Source organism: Dermacentor silvarum, unplaced genomic scaffold (genome assembly GCF_013339745.2).
Source record: "Dermacentor silvarum isolate Dsil-2018 unplaced genomic scaffold, BIME_Dsil_1.4 Seq910, whole genome shotgun sequence".
In the NCBI taxonomy this organism is placed as follows: Eukaryota; Metazoa; Arthropoda; class Arachnida; order Ixodida; family Ixodidae; genus Dermacentor; species Dermacentor silvarum.
The window spans coordinates 43,340-56,193 of record NW_023606957.1 but is presented as its reverse complement, the minus strand read 5'-3'; the positions used below and the strand labels follow the sequence as shown (position 1 = coordinate 56,193).

Here is a 12,854-nt window from a genome sequence, read left to right as displayed (position 1 = left end):
ATAAATCAAACAGGCTAGGTGACTGTTTGTCACCGCCCGGTTTCAAAGGGGACGCCAATAAATGATCATAGTAGCGCTTCTGATGAGAGGGCATCATCGCAGTGCGTCCTAGTGATGCAGCATATCGTAAGACAAGAATACTGTGGCATTCCCTGCAGCGTAATAGCTTCCGAAGTAATTTTAAAAAGGGTTTAATGCAATGTGCAACAGCGGTACCCAATTAAGTACTTCAGAGACCGAAGAAGATATGCATGCAGTCAGCATACTTTCCGTAGACCGTCCAGTCTGCCCAAACCGCATGGGCAATCTGTAGATTGGCTAAATTCATTTCTGCACTAGTGAAAGGGTCCGCTCTATTCCGGTCCGCAGAAGCCCGTCCGAATCTCACTTTGCGTGCATAGCTACAACTTTATTGAGGACGGCTTCGACAATAAGCGTACCCCTACGTCCGGGTTCTGACTCCTTCCGGGGTCATTTCGATTCCAAGAAAGCTTGCGGCGTTCTTCCACAGCAGCTTCTCCTGCGTTCAGGAAAGAAAGCGGATTATGTTTCGATAGGCCGTGCAGTCTCTGATTGTGATTAATAAGCGAGAAATAGTAATGTTCTATTTTAAAAGAAACACGTACTATCTCGGGACAGTCGTATATTCGCGTATTGCCAACTACAACCATATAAAGAAAACTCAATGAAGCCACAAAATGTAAAGGAGAAATAATTGCATGGTGTGCAATTGAAATGTAGAAATAATAACGAAATGGGAAATTAGAGTGAACGAAGAAAAAAAAAAACTTGCCGCATGTGGAAGCCTAACCCGCGTCCTCCGCAGTACGCATGGGATGGCTGCGGCGGCTTCTTTGGGCATTTGTGTATGGTTATAAGATTTGCGTATTTGTATTTAATGTTCCCGTACGGTAAAATGAAATTCTTAAGAGGACCCGCGCCGTAGCATCCACCGAAGGGCTTTGTTTAACGTACGTAAGGTGTAGAACGCTATTATAACACTGTCTGAAAGGAACACATTCAGTGACTATACCTACAGTTGACGTATCACGAATAATAATTATCCGGCGTTTGAACAAAAAGAAGAAAAAAGCAGCGCAGTGTTTCGAGTGCGCTTTATATAACTTATCGTGTTATCAGGATGTGCCTCTCGTTCGGCCTTTACAGCGCATGCAAGTCCAGCTGCGTGGTATATATATACATGTATATTTACAGTTGCGGCTCAGGCTGCGTGTTCACGTTAGGATTAGCGCTGACAACCATTTTTTACGAATGATGCATAGGAACCACAGAAACGTGATGACTGTTGTCTGTTTTTTTTTTTTTTTGCAACATTTTGTCAGCTCAAGTATGCTTTTTTTTTCTGAGTGAAATGGAGGGGCAGGGCGGCCACTCCCAGAAGTATAAAATATAAATGTATCATACAAACCAACGTGGACACCTATGTTAAAGGAACAGCCGACATTACACGAAACGCAGAGCGCTAAGTGGAATGGAACGAGCGGTTTAGTTCTGAATGCGTGTTTTTCAGTTTGATATAGGATTAAAGAAGTCGGTGCAAAGCATACCTTGACCGAATCTTGAAAGCCGCTGGTTTCAATCAGTCTTCCGGGTCGCTCTATTTCCCCCAGCGGGTACGGGTAGTCGCTGCCCAGCATCACTCGATCCTAAGAGAAAAACATTCGGCAGAACCTAATGTCAGGATGACTGTTCACGGCAGTGCGTTTAGCTTCGAATCAATATATCGACACAACGTATTGTCGCCGTCGAAACAAGTTGCGCATATAAGGAGTGTGCTGCAGCGGGATTCCTCGGCGCTTCGCTAAGAACACTCGGTGCCATCTTGCGCCGCCGTCGCGAAGCTTGCGCGTGGCCTCCGAGAGGCACGGCGCGCCGGGGCGAGCGAATGCCGAGAAACGCGTCATGCAGCAACCGTGGGCTCCTCTCTCCCACTTCTTTCTGGACACGCGGTGTCATTTGGTGGCGCTGCCGAGGAGTCCACGCGTGGCGTCCGAGACAAGCTAAGCCTCGGCGAACCGGTGCCTGCGAACTCTGAGAATTGTTCCCTCGCTTGCCACGCACTCAGTGGCACGTACTCAGTGGCCCAAGTTGGCGAGATGTTTATTGAAGAGGGGCGAAAATCCACTGTATTCGTGGCGCAGCTCGCTAAAGCGTTGACGTGAAAGACGTTCATTGAAAAGCGGCATGTAGCCAGTGAATTTGTTTCGCGGCCTGCTAAAGCGTCGGGTTTCTGTCCTTGAGGAACTCTTCTGTCGTGGCTTCAATCCCGATCAGCATCGACTAAATTGAAGGGATCTTTTTTCGTCATTGTACAGTGCCACATTGCCTGTGGCGCATTACCTATTTACCCGAGTTGGGATCAAAGACGTTCTTTGAAGGGCGGCACGCACCTACTGGCACATACCCAGACACCCAAGTTGACACCGAAGAGGTTCACTGAAGACCAGCACAGACCGAGTGGGACGTACTCAGTGCTTCATGTCGGCGTCAAAGAGCTTCACGGAACAGCGGTACCTACCCAGTCCCGCATCTGCAGTGACCCATTTCGGTGTGAAATGGGTTTCTTGGAGAGCGACACATAGGTACGCATTGCCACCTAATCGGGGACCCAAGTTGGTCCGACGGTTGGTTTCGAATCCTGTTCCCTCAGCACAGCAGCCCTATGCAGTACCCATTCGACCATGGACTAACCAGTGACCAAGGGAGGCGGGAAAAAGGATACATACATACATACATACATACATACATACATACATACATACATACATACATACATACATACATACATACATACATACATACATAGCTATCCTCCAGAAGCTGCGAGAAGTGCCTTAAGAGTGCTAACGCATTAAAATGTGCCGCCCCCATGTATATATATATATATATATATATATATATATATATATATATCGTAGGGCTCCTAGCGACTGCAGCAAATTCAACGTCACTAGCAGTTCATTTGCTGTTGTTGACAGCGCACACATACTAAGGGAAAAAATGACAGGCAGCGTCAAAGGTGAAAGAGCGCTGCGGAACACCATCAAAATGCAACGTTATCAACTCGCCCAACTGTCAACCCTCATTCGTGGCAGTTGTTCAGAATATCAATATTGTATTTTATTGCGATAGAAATTATATGGGCACTCCAGGCGCATTTCTGCCGTCGCCGTCATTGCCGTGAGGTTCGTCGCCGTTCTATAGGCTAGATGGATGGATGGATGGAAAAACTTGGTTATTGGGTCGCTAGACTAGGTGTCATGCATATATATGCTAGAAATCGTGCATATATATATATATATATATATATATATATATATATATATATATATATATATGCATGGCTTCTAGGATATGCAACGGCGACGAACCTCACGGCGACGACGACGGCGACGTCAGAAATGCGCCTGCAGTGCCCATATAATTGCTAGTGCAATAAAATACAACATTAACCTTCTTGAGAGCTGCTACGAGTGAGGGGTTGACGTTTGGGCGAGTTGGTAATGGTGCATTTTGATGGTGTTCCGCTGTGATCGTTCACCTTTCACTCTGCCTGTCCATTTCCCCTTAGTATGTGTGCAATATATATATATATATATATATATATATATATATATATATATGATCAGAAGTCATGCGGGATTTGTAATTTCACCTCCTCGTAGCACACATCATACGTGAAATATAATCTTCATAGGAAGGTAAAAATTTGTTTGAGGGCGTGTAACAGTCTTTCTGCAGCATTATCAAATATTGACTCTCTAATTATAGTGAGTTCTCCTCACTAGGTACAGGAAGTACTACGCAGTAGGTACAGGAAGTAGTTCTCACTAGGTACAGGAAGTAGTCTGCGCAGCAGGCGGCGCAGACTAGTTATTGTTCAAGGAGAGAAACAGATGAACTTCATTGGTGATACTAACAGAAAATACAACAATAGCCTATACACCGTTTCATCGGCGAGGAGGAACGTAGCCTCGAACGAGTGCTGCGCAATTGTCCTCGGGCTGGTATGTGCGTATACCGCCCTTTCTCCCAGTGGCAACTTGGAACGGTGGCTCTGTCATTGCGAAGTACTGTGATTCTAACGTCTTCCGCCTGTAATTGTTGCGATCTAAGATCACTCAAGGTCAGCGGATTACCACTGAACTGTATTCGGTTGCAAAAATAACTTTCCGAAGCGAATGTTGTCTTCATCTTTAGCTGCGGCGACTCCGTGGACTGCGTCGCTGCGGTTGCCGACTAGCGTCCGCTTCGTTGATTGCTAGCATTAACAGAAGGGACTTCACGCCACCAGCTTCGTCGCGTGTATGTTCAGAAGATTTTGTTTTCAGTGAGCGCGCGGTGACCAACTTCACACCCATGATCAAACTAGGATACAAATGAAAGGTGCGTTTTCGAGTGGCTGAACTAGTGCCAATGGACGAAGTCAACCATTTCTTCGTGCACGTACATTAAGATTAGTCTGCTCAAGTGTGTTCTAAGATTATCATGCTTAACAACCAGCGCTGTGGTGGAAGTTGACCAAGGACGTATTATAGAAACAGTGCGTGCCGAAGAAAAGGAAGATGTGTTCCTTTTCGTTCTGTAACCAAAGCTGTACTCAAATATGTGTTATCAGTTGGTTGCCAAATGCTTCGTTTTGATTGTTCGCCTTTACCCCTTTTGTATGTTGTTGGGTGTATGTTTCAATTCATCCTGTGTGGCCAATCTCCCTTCGTGGGTACGAGCCATGTTCTGAGGCAACAACATCCCGGCGGCTAGGTTTCGGATGCGATCACTTAGGAAAGCCCTATCAAACCCAGTTCTGACTGCTGCTCCAGATTATAAGCACCTGGCATTTCCCTGGCGTAACGAATCCTGTAGCACAAAGATGCTTGAGGTCTCCCTCACCAATTTACGTTGTCGCAATCCGTCCCCGAATTTCTACTTACACAGGTCGGGTTTTGTTCCCTCCTCTCTCTGATCGTTTTGTAATGAGGAAGAGAAAATACACCGATTTCTTCTATCTTGTCGCCGCTTTACTGCGGCAAGACAAAGATTATTGGAAATACCTTTTCAAAGAATTGGCATGTACTTAACAGACACAGGATGCTTGCTCCGCTGTCCAAACATTTCTTACAGAATCCAACCGAATGCTCTGCTAAATTCTATCTGTTCTTTTTTGTGTACTTTTAAATTCATTCATTCTGGCTTTACGATTTTATTTTAACAGATAATTATACGCTATACAGCGCTAATATCATAGATATTGGGAAATGTGTGCTTCAAATTAAATTGGAATAATCTACCAATTTCTTGGCCAATCCCCCATAGTGGGTAGGAGCCACAAAAGAGATAGACAACAACAACTGCGAAAGCCATGCCTACCGTGTGCCGGCCGCCCCTATCGTTCACATGGGCTCTCCCGTGTGTCTACCCCGGCGGCTGCTGCTTACGGCGCGGCCGCGCGAGAGCCGTATCTTGAAAGCAATCTGCGGCGTGGACTAAGTGCACGCTAGCCCGGGCCTCATCTTCAAATCGATTCTGCAAATTGCAACGGTAGCTTCGTATGCGCTGTGCTTTCGACGTTTAGTTCGCATCGAAGAGAGAGACAGAACGAAAGTGTATTCGCTCGCTGCTGCCCTCGCGCTTCCTCACTCCAGCGTTTTGACTGCGCGTTTCCGCGGTCATCGAGCGAGATGTGTTCATGTTTACCTCTGCGCACGTGACACCGTAGTTGGTAATTTAGTTGGTAAGCGAATGTTTGGAAGCTTATACGGCCGATAAAACTAATATCCTTACTACGTAGAGCTGTCTACTAATTTATTATCGCAATCGACGCTTCGCCTTTTGGGCGAAACTGTCTTTTTTCTTTTTCAGCTCTCTCGAGTCGGCGAGGTACACAGGTACCACTCGAGACCTAAGAGTGCGTATGCTCTGTCAACGCGTCGCGTGTGTTTGGTTGATCGCGGCACATTCGCGGCCACAGTTACCAGGTCGTTTTATCGAGCACTATATGTTAACGGCCCTTCTGGTGCAGTTATTTCACAGTTCTTTATTTTGTAAAGCTTGATGCCCAGGTGCCAGGTAAACAATGTTTAAGAAAAAATTATGGTTGATCCCTCTTTCATGCGAATCGATAGAACACGAAAGTGAAACGTGTCTTCACAGAAGCTGTTGCATGTTTGCTTCGTGCACACACGGTCCACTGCAGCGAAAGGCGCACGATTTGCGGGCCGGCGAACATGTTGCAGGTTTGCTTTGCGCGCGACGTCCTGCTACCGAGTCGCTTCGGCGACGGTACGAGAATTTGGTCCGACTCCATAGTGTCTTGGACAACCAGTTCAGTTGCGACGTGCTCAGCTTCAGGAAAGCGAGTGTCAGAGTTCGCAGCCTGCGCCGCGAACGCGCGAAGGCGTTCTGCTTCTCGCTGGACCAAAGCGAAATTCACGCTATACCTTCGCCGGACCAAAGCGAGATTTGCCCGTCGACGCCGTTGCCTTTCTGTGCCACTTAGCGCAGCAGTTTTCTTAGTTGGCGCCATCGCCGGCGAAGCAGTAGGCGATGTGTAAGCACTGCTGATGCATGTTGAAGCTGCACTCCGTAGGCGACGAGGCGCTACGGGCTAATTCGACGCGAAAGACAAACCATGTGCGGAAAGTGCCAAGACAAGGCTATACCGCGTGGGAGCTCCTCAGCGCTGTGACTACCGAACACGGTGTAAGAATAAGGAGAGGTGCTGGCACTCTCCCCCCAACGCGCGCGAAAGCGCCGCTCGCTCGCGTCCAGATTATGTTCGGCTTGGTTGCAGCTGGTTCGGCGCCGTCGTAGAGGGCACTGCGGTATGCGGTCCCAACCTCGGCGGGAAGGCGCGTGCTTCGCTGTCTTTGTGCGCTTTGTGCTTGCATGTGCGGCCGTGCTGTTTTGAAGGCACAGAATTTGTTCACGCGCCTTTCATCATCTTGTGCTTGTGTATTGTCGCCACGGGCCCTCGACCAAGGTGGAAGCGGCCTTCTGAGAGTTTGAAATGGGTAGAAAGTGCTTCGTCACGAACTGCAATTCTGGATACCGAACTTGTGCGGAGCGTGTGCCTCTAATCAAAGTGCCGTCCGACAGCGGTCGTCTAGAGCAGTGGCGCCGTGTAAATCTGAGGGCAGACCGAACTCTAATGCCTACCGACCATGTTTGCGCCAAGCATTTTTCAGAGGATATGATATCGACGGCATATTACGCGGAGCTCGATAAAATGATATTACTTGACGCGCCAAAGAGCCCTGTTCTGTCTGCAAATACCGTTCCCACCTTATTTCCGAACTGTCTAAAGGACCTCACACGGTCAAATAAACCTCGAAAGCCGCTGCGGAAGAGAGAACCTCCTGTGTGCCACAAAAGCTGCTGTGTGCCACAGCAGTCTGTGCAAATTTTGCTGCATGTATAAGATATATACTGGGTGTCTTAATCATGCACCAAGATTTAAAAATATGAAAATGTCACATAGCTGAACAGAACCAAGGCAATGTTGTCTGTCGTCTCTTGGAGATACTCAGATTATTTTTTGCATTCCGCCTTATTAGATAATTGTTTTCATAACTGATTAATCAACTTTTCTAATGCTATAATTAGATAAAAAGTGTGAACGAGAGAATTGCACAGCAACATGAAAGATTCCCGATACAGCTTTTTGTTGCTCAATACGTGATACATAAAAGTGTTTTCCGAGCGTGAAAGAAACCCGCGAAGAGACTCAAAATTGCGTCGAGGCACTTTGCGTGTATTCGTGGGCTTCTTTCATGCTCGGAAAAATACTTCTAAGTAGCGTGTATTGAGTAATAGAAAGCTGTATCGGGAGTCTTTCATGTTGCTCTCCAATTTTCCCATTGAAACTTTTAATATAATTATAATATTTGAGAAGTTAATTAATTAAGACTAATCATGTAATTAGGCCAAATGTAAAAAATAATCTCAGTATCTCCAAGGGACGGAAAACACCATTACCTTGGTTCTGTTCAGCTACGTGACATTTACATGTTTTTAAATCTTTGTGCACCCTGTATAATACTGCTGTTTTCTGTGCAGATGTGTGCTTGATTTTCAAATTTGTGCCATCCTGGATACTGAATGTATTTTACAATGCGCGTGCGGTGTATATTACACGCTTGCATGTTTTTATTCAACATTTTTGCATTGTGGGAGTGTATGAGAGCGTAAGCTTCTGGGAAGGATATCCTCTATTAAAATTATCGAGCTGCTTCATGCACAATTTTTTAATCATTCTGTCTTTGCAAAATAAAAAATAAAAAGTCTATGAGATTATTGTGTGCTGGGTATAAGTGTATTTGTGGACAGGCTGTAGCATGCATTGTCAAATACGCTTACATTGGCACATTCTCATATGCAATTTAAGAAAAAGGAAAGTCACCTCTTAGATCCTGCAAGAGTCACTCGCTCCCCAAACGACGAAAGCCAAATGAATAATATACACAGTCTATGTTAAGTGGAATTGAAATAAAAAAGATTTTCACAAGTAAACTGTATTAGTGATATTGTAATCCAAGATAAAACGCCTGCCTTCGTCCCGCCTGATAAATTATCTTTTGAAAGATTTCTTTACATAGCTATGTGCTTTCTCATCATAGGTTCTAGCCATGAACACCCACTTGCTCTAGTGCGTTGCACTATCGCAAGCTTGCGCCGTTTCATTTCTTAAATTATATCGCGCCCACACTGAATTCGCATGACGATGCTTGAACGGTTTTCTAAGTTTGAATTTTCCGATGCAGTCACTATTTTCTTCTGATCGAGGGGTAGCACGCGGGCTTACGCTTTCATTTTTTTATGCTTGTATGCATGACTAGATCGGTCGCAACAAAATGTGCGCGCGAGCGGAATGTGAGTGGGCGTTGAGTGCTGCCCGATCGATCCGTGTTCACGTCATTCACGCCCTGCACAATATACGTTCATGTAGCAAAGCATTCAGCCTGGTACACTTATCACCTTAATCAGAAATAACGAATTTCCTTCGCGCTTTGAGTTTTACTGGCGCCACTATGAACGAAAATTTAGCGGAGGCAGAGGAATGCCAAGCCGCCGGCGCCGCTAAGCTGGGACCGCTGGCCACGGCGCCATCTATCTGCTTGCAGCAGAGCTGCAAGCAGATAGATAGAAACGCCACAGATATCCTGTGGCGTTTGACAAACGCCTGCCCTGCGTCAAAAGGGATCAGGACCACACACTCACTTACTTACTTACTAGCTACACGGTGCGCCCGCGCGCGGCCGAAGATAATCTGGACGCTCCCTCGCACGCAGTGTCAACACCTAAATATTCTTCCACCGTGCTACCGAAGCACTCCCTGTCGGCGCTCTTTAGTGTCATGATGCAGTACTTCGCTTCACCGCTCCTAGATGGCGGCGCCATCCCTGTCAACATAAAGCCCCTTGATGTTAGAAAGTAGCGACACTCTCCCCCGCGCGCGCGCTTTCCTTCTCAATTCTCCTCGGATTTCTCCCCCTCATCGGGCCGGCGCGGCGCTGAACCCTCCAGTGGCTCGCTGCAGCCGCATTAGAATCAATGCGCGCGCATGTTTATTCGGCCCTTTGAAGCGTTGTATGGGAATTTATCCCTTGCGAAACTGTCATGACGAAAGTACGTTTGCGATAGAACATCGTGACATTTTTGTTTGAGGACGCTTCGATAAATACAAGCGGAAGCGCTCCGAAAAAATGAGTACCAAGCAGTGGCTGAGCTGTTTACGTCTACGTCGCCACTTGGGTTGTCCGTAACGCGGAGGTGTATTGGGTGCGTACAATATAAGCAGCGTAGAGTATAAACGAAAATTTCGTTCACAATCTTCGCTCTTAAAAGGCTCAGAGAACGTAACCAAGAAGAAATGTGATAGTTTACTTAAAGTGAATTCGCCAAAATGAGTCGGCCAAAAGCCTTTGTACCAATGCCATTGTGCAAAATACGCGCTGTGTTTGCGAAACAGCCAACATACAACTTTACACACGCGCCTGTATTCCGTCACTATGAAACGACGAGAAATTACATTCCATCACCTCTGGAAGTAACCTAAGTCTCTCTCTCTCAAAAAAAAAAAAAAAAAAAAAAAAGGCTGATTCCTTACACGGAAACTGCTAAGACTGGCACTTGATAATTGACTTACAGACTTCAAGATGTCAAGTTTATCAGAATTGAGGGAGATTATCAGAAGCGCGTGGCTTGTACTTAATGAGCATGCGCGAATAATACATAATACGTAATACCACTTATCTACCTATATATTGCGGTTCATGCCTTCGCAGCATAAAGTACGTAAAGAAAAAAATATGCTCGCAGTATTGAAACTTTGCAAAGATACAATAAGCACGCAATAAGAGTAAAATAGTTCCTTGGCTTCACAAGTATTAGGCGCAAGGATCACACGCACACACACATACATGCACACACATACACGCACACAAGTACGCACATACACAAACACACGCACACAACTACAAAATATGAGTTACAGGCATTAACTCACAAATTACATACATTTGAAAACTAACGCACGCGCGAAAACACAAAAAGCTTTGTCACGGCTCGGAGAGTCAACGAAAATTTCAGCCAACTCACTTAAAAAAAAACTACATGCACAGTTATCGGTGCTCTGTATTAAACTGAACGAAGAGTCCGGCTATGCGAAGAGCATTAAAATCTCCATGCAACTTCATCCACAAATATGAGGAAAGCTGCAACATTCACCTCGCAAAGAACGGCGTGCTTAGACGGGGCGAAATCCCTTCTCCCGATGTTATGGAGCCACTGCTTCCGACGCACGACATTCCGTTCACCTCGGGGGATATAAAATAAGGCTTGCCCTTTCTCTGGCCTGCTGCTGCATTGAAACGCGCAGCAGCAAGGCATTTTCACGGAGAACGAATCTCAGATTCCTACGAAAGGATGGAAAAACTTGGGAAACACACGTTCGGAGCGGCAGGGCGACCACCACTTGGACTGCTCATGGCGAGCGGGAGAAACTAAAGGCGAGCGAAAGCAAGTTTCGCGCCGTTTTCGTGACGTCAGGGTCACCTGACGAGGTAGTCTCGAGCGCCGCAGCCATTCAGCGTGGCGGATGCGCTGCCTCCGCGAAAGAGGGGGAGAAAAAGAGGAGGTTGACCGCGCCGGCGAGGGTGTTGCGGCGTAGATCAAAGCGTGTCGCTACTTTCTAACATCAAGGGGTTTTATGTCAACAAAACATAATTTACTCGTTGGCAGCGAACGTCACATTCGTTACATCTGTAACATAAGTTCATCGCGGACCCCGGCATAAAACACTTTCGTGTTGAAACGTACAGCGAAAACTTTAGGAGCACGAACGCTCGAAAAACATGTTTCGTCGGAGCTTCGGTAGTTATCTGAATTTGGATGTACGTTGGTGCGGCACACCGCATGCTACAGAGAGACACCTCTGAATGTTGTCACCTGAGTGATTCTTTATAGAGTTCAAGGCTACACATACACTAATGACACGTTGCACGTATGTTACGTATCGACAACGTCCGATTTGACTAGCCTCCTATTTCAATCGCGGGCAGAAATGTGGCAGCGCCTCTAGGCCCATCGTCGTTCGATATTGCAGCTATATCGAAGCTCAAAGCTCAGTAACGACATCTTAAGAAGTTTCCCAATCGCAAGATCAGGAAAACGCGAAAACTTGCCACTCGTCGTCAACAGCACGTACGCTGTGCTACCTCCAGCCCGATTTCACATACCAGCATGGCGCGGGACTCTAGACAGCGAAGTGATATCCAAATGGAGGCGTCCTCGATAAAAGAGTCTATAGGCATTTTACAATGAGCAGTGTGCGCACCAGGAGCCGCCACACGCCCGCTGCCATTGAACGCCTTCTGAATAGAGAGCAAGCATTTATCAGCAGCAGGTACAGCACCGTTCGCCGAGAGGTCAGGAATCAATTAATATCATTTATTTTAAATGTGAAAGAGCGGAGAAAAAGGCTCGCTCTGTCGTGAACAGCAACTGTGACAGAGAGTTGAAGGTGTTGGATGACACTGTATGCGACCTTCATCCTCCTAGGCTGCGCGCGTATTTACACCCCTTTGTGATGCGCACACGTCTACACTTCCGCAAGGCGAGCACAACAAGCACTACCGCTTGTGCTGGATAGCCAAGCGCTGGAAATGACCGGCAACCGAGTGCCAGCAACGTCTGCCAGACTAGCACCATCTGCAGCAACAACACATCATTACCCCTGGCACAAAAATATCGCGGCATGTTGAACTTCGATAAACATGCAAATCAGCACTACGTCCTCCCCACGCAAGCGCGACTGGCATACTCGAACTTCACTTTCCGAAATATATAGAAGTCGAACGTAGAAGAATAGGCGGACACTGCGAGTTTTCTTTCTGCGCCAGGAATGAAACAGGGGGTGAGCGAACGATCGGGAATTTGGTACACTTTTTTCCGCGCGACGCGATTACATTTTATTCTGCGCTCTAAGTAACCAGAAAACCATTCCCACGTTATCTGATCAGCGCTGGTGACAAGAATTAAGTGGTTGGAGGAATTAGGAAACGCATGTATTGCGTGCGAAAACAAACACGGCCTCACGCGCCTATTCGCGAACGAAGTTGTTGCACATACAGTTAACGACTACAAGTGCACGACAGTAAGATCCTTACAAATCTATCGCTGTAAAGATTAGAATGTACAGGGTAAAAGCAAGCATTAGGCTGCCACAGTCGTCGCCCTCAGCTGGAAAGTGTGGACACGATTAAGATTGCTTGCAGCGCAGACAGAATGGATAAACTAAATATAGTAAGTACACTGCCTCTGCAACCTTGGCCGAA

At 46.6% G+C, this 12,854-nt stretch overlaps 1 protein-coding gene across 1 annotated transcript in view; it reads right to left on the bottom strand.

Moving 5' to 3' along the window:
- Window positions 1-394: 394 nt before the first annotated feature.
- Window positions 395-12,854, bottom strand: part of LOC119435792 (2-amino-3-carboxymuconate-6-semialdehyde decarboxylase-like) — a 30,569-nt gene continuing 18,109 nt past the window's right edge. The window contains exons 4-5 of the mRNA XM_037702511.2: window positions 1,569-1,667; window positions 395-520 (exon numbers count right to left, since the gene is read on the bottom strand). Coding sequence (XP_037558439.1) covers window positions 443-520; window positions 1,569-1,667 — 177 coding nt within the window. The 3' untranslated portion in view covers window positions 395-442. The remainder of the gene's footprint in view (window positions 521-1,568; window positions 1,668-12,854) is intronic.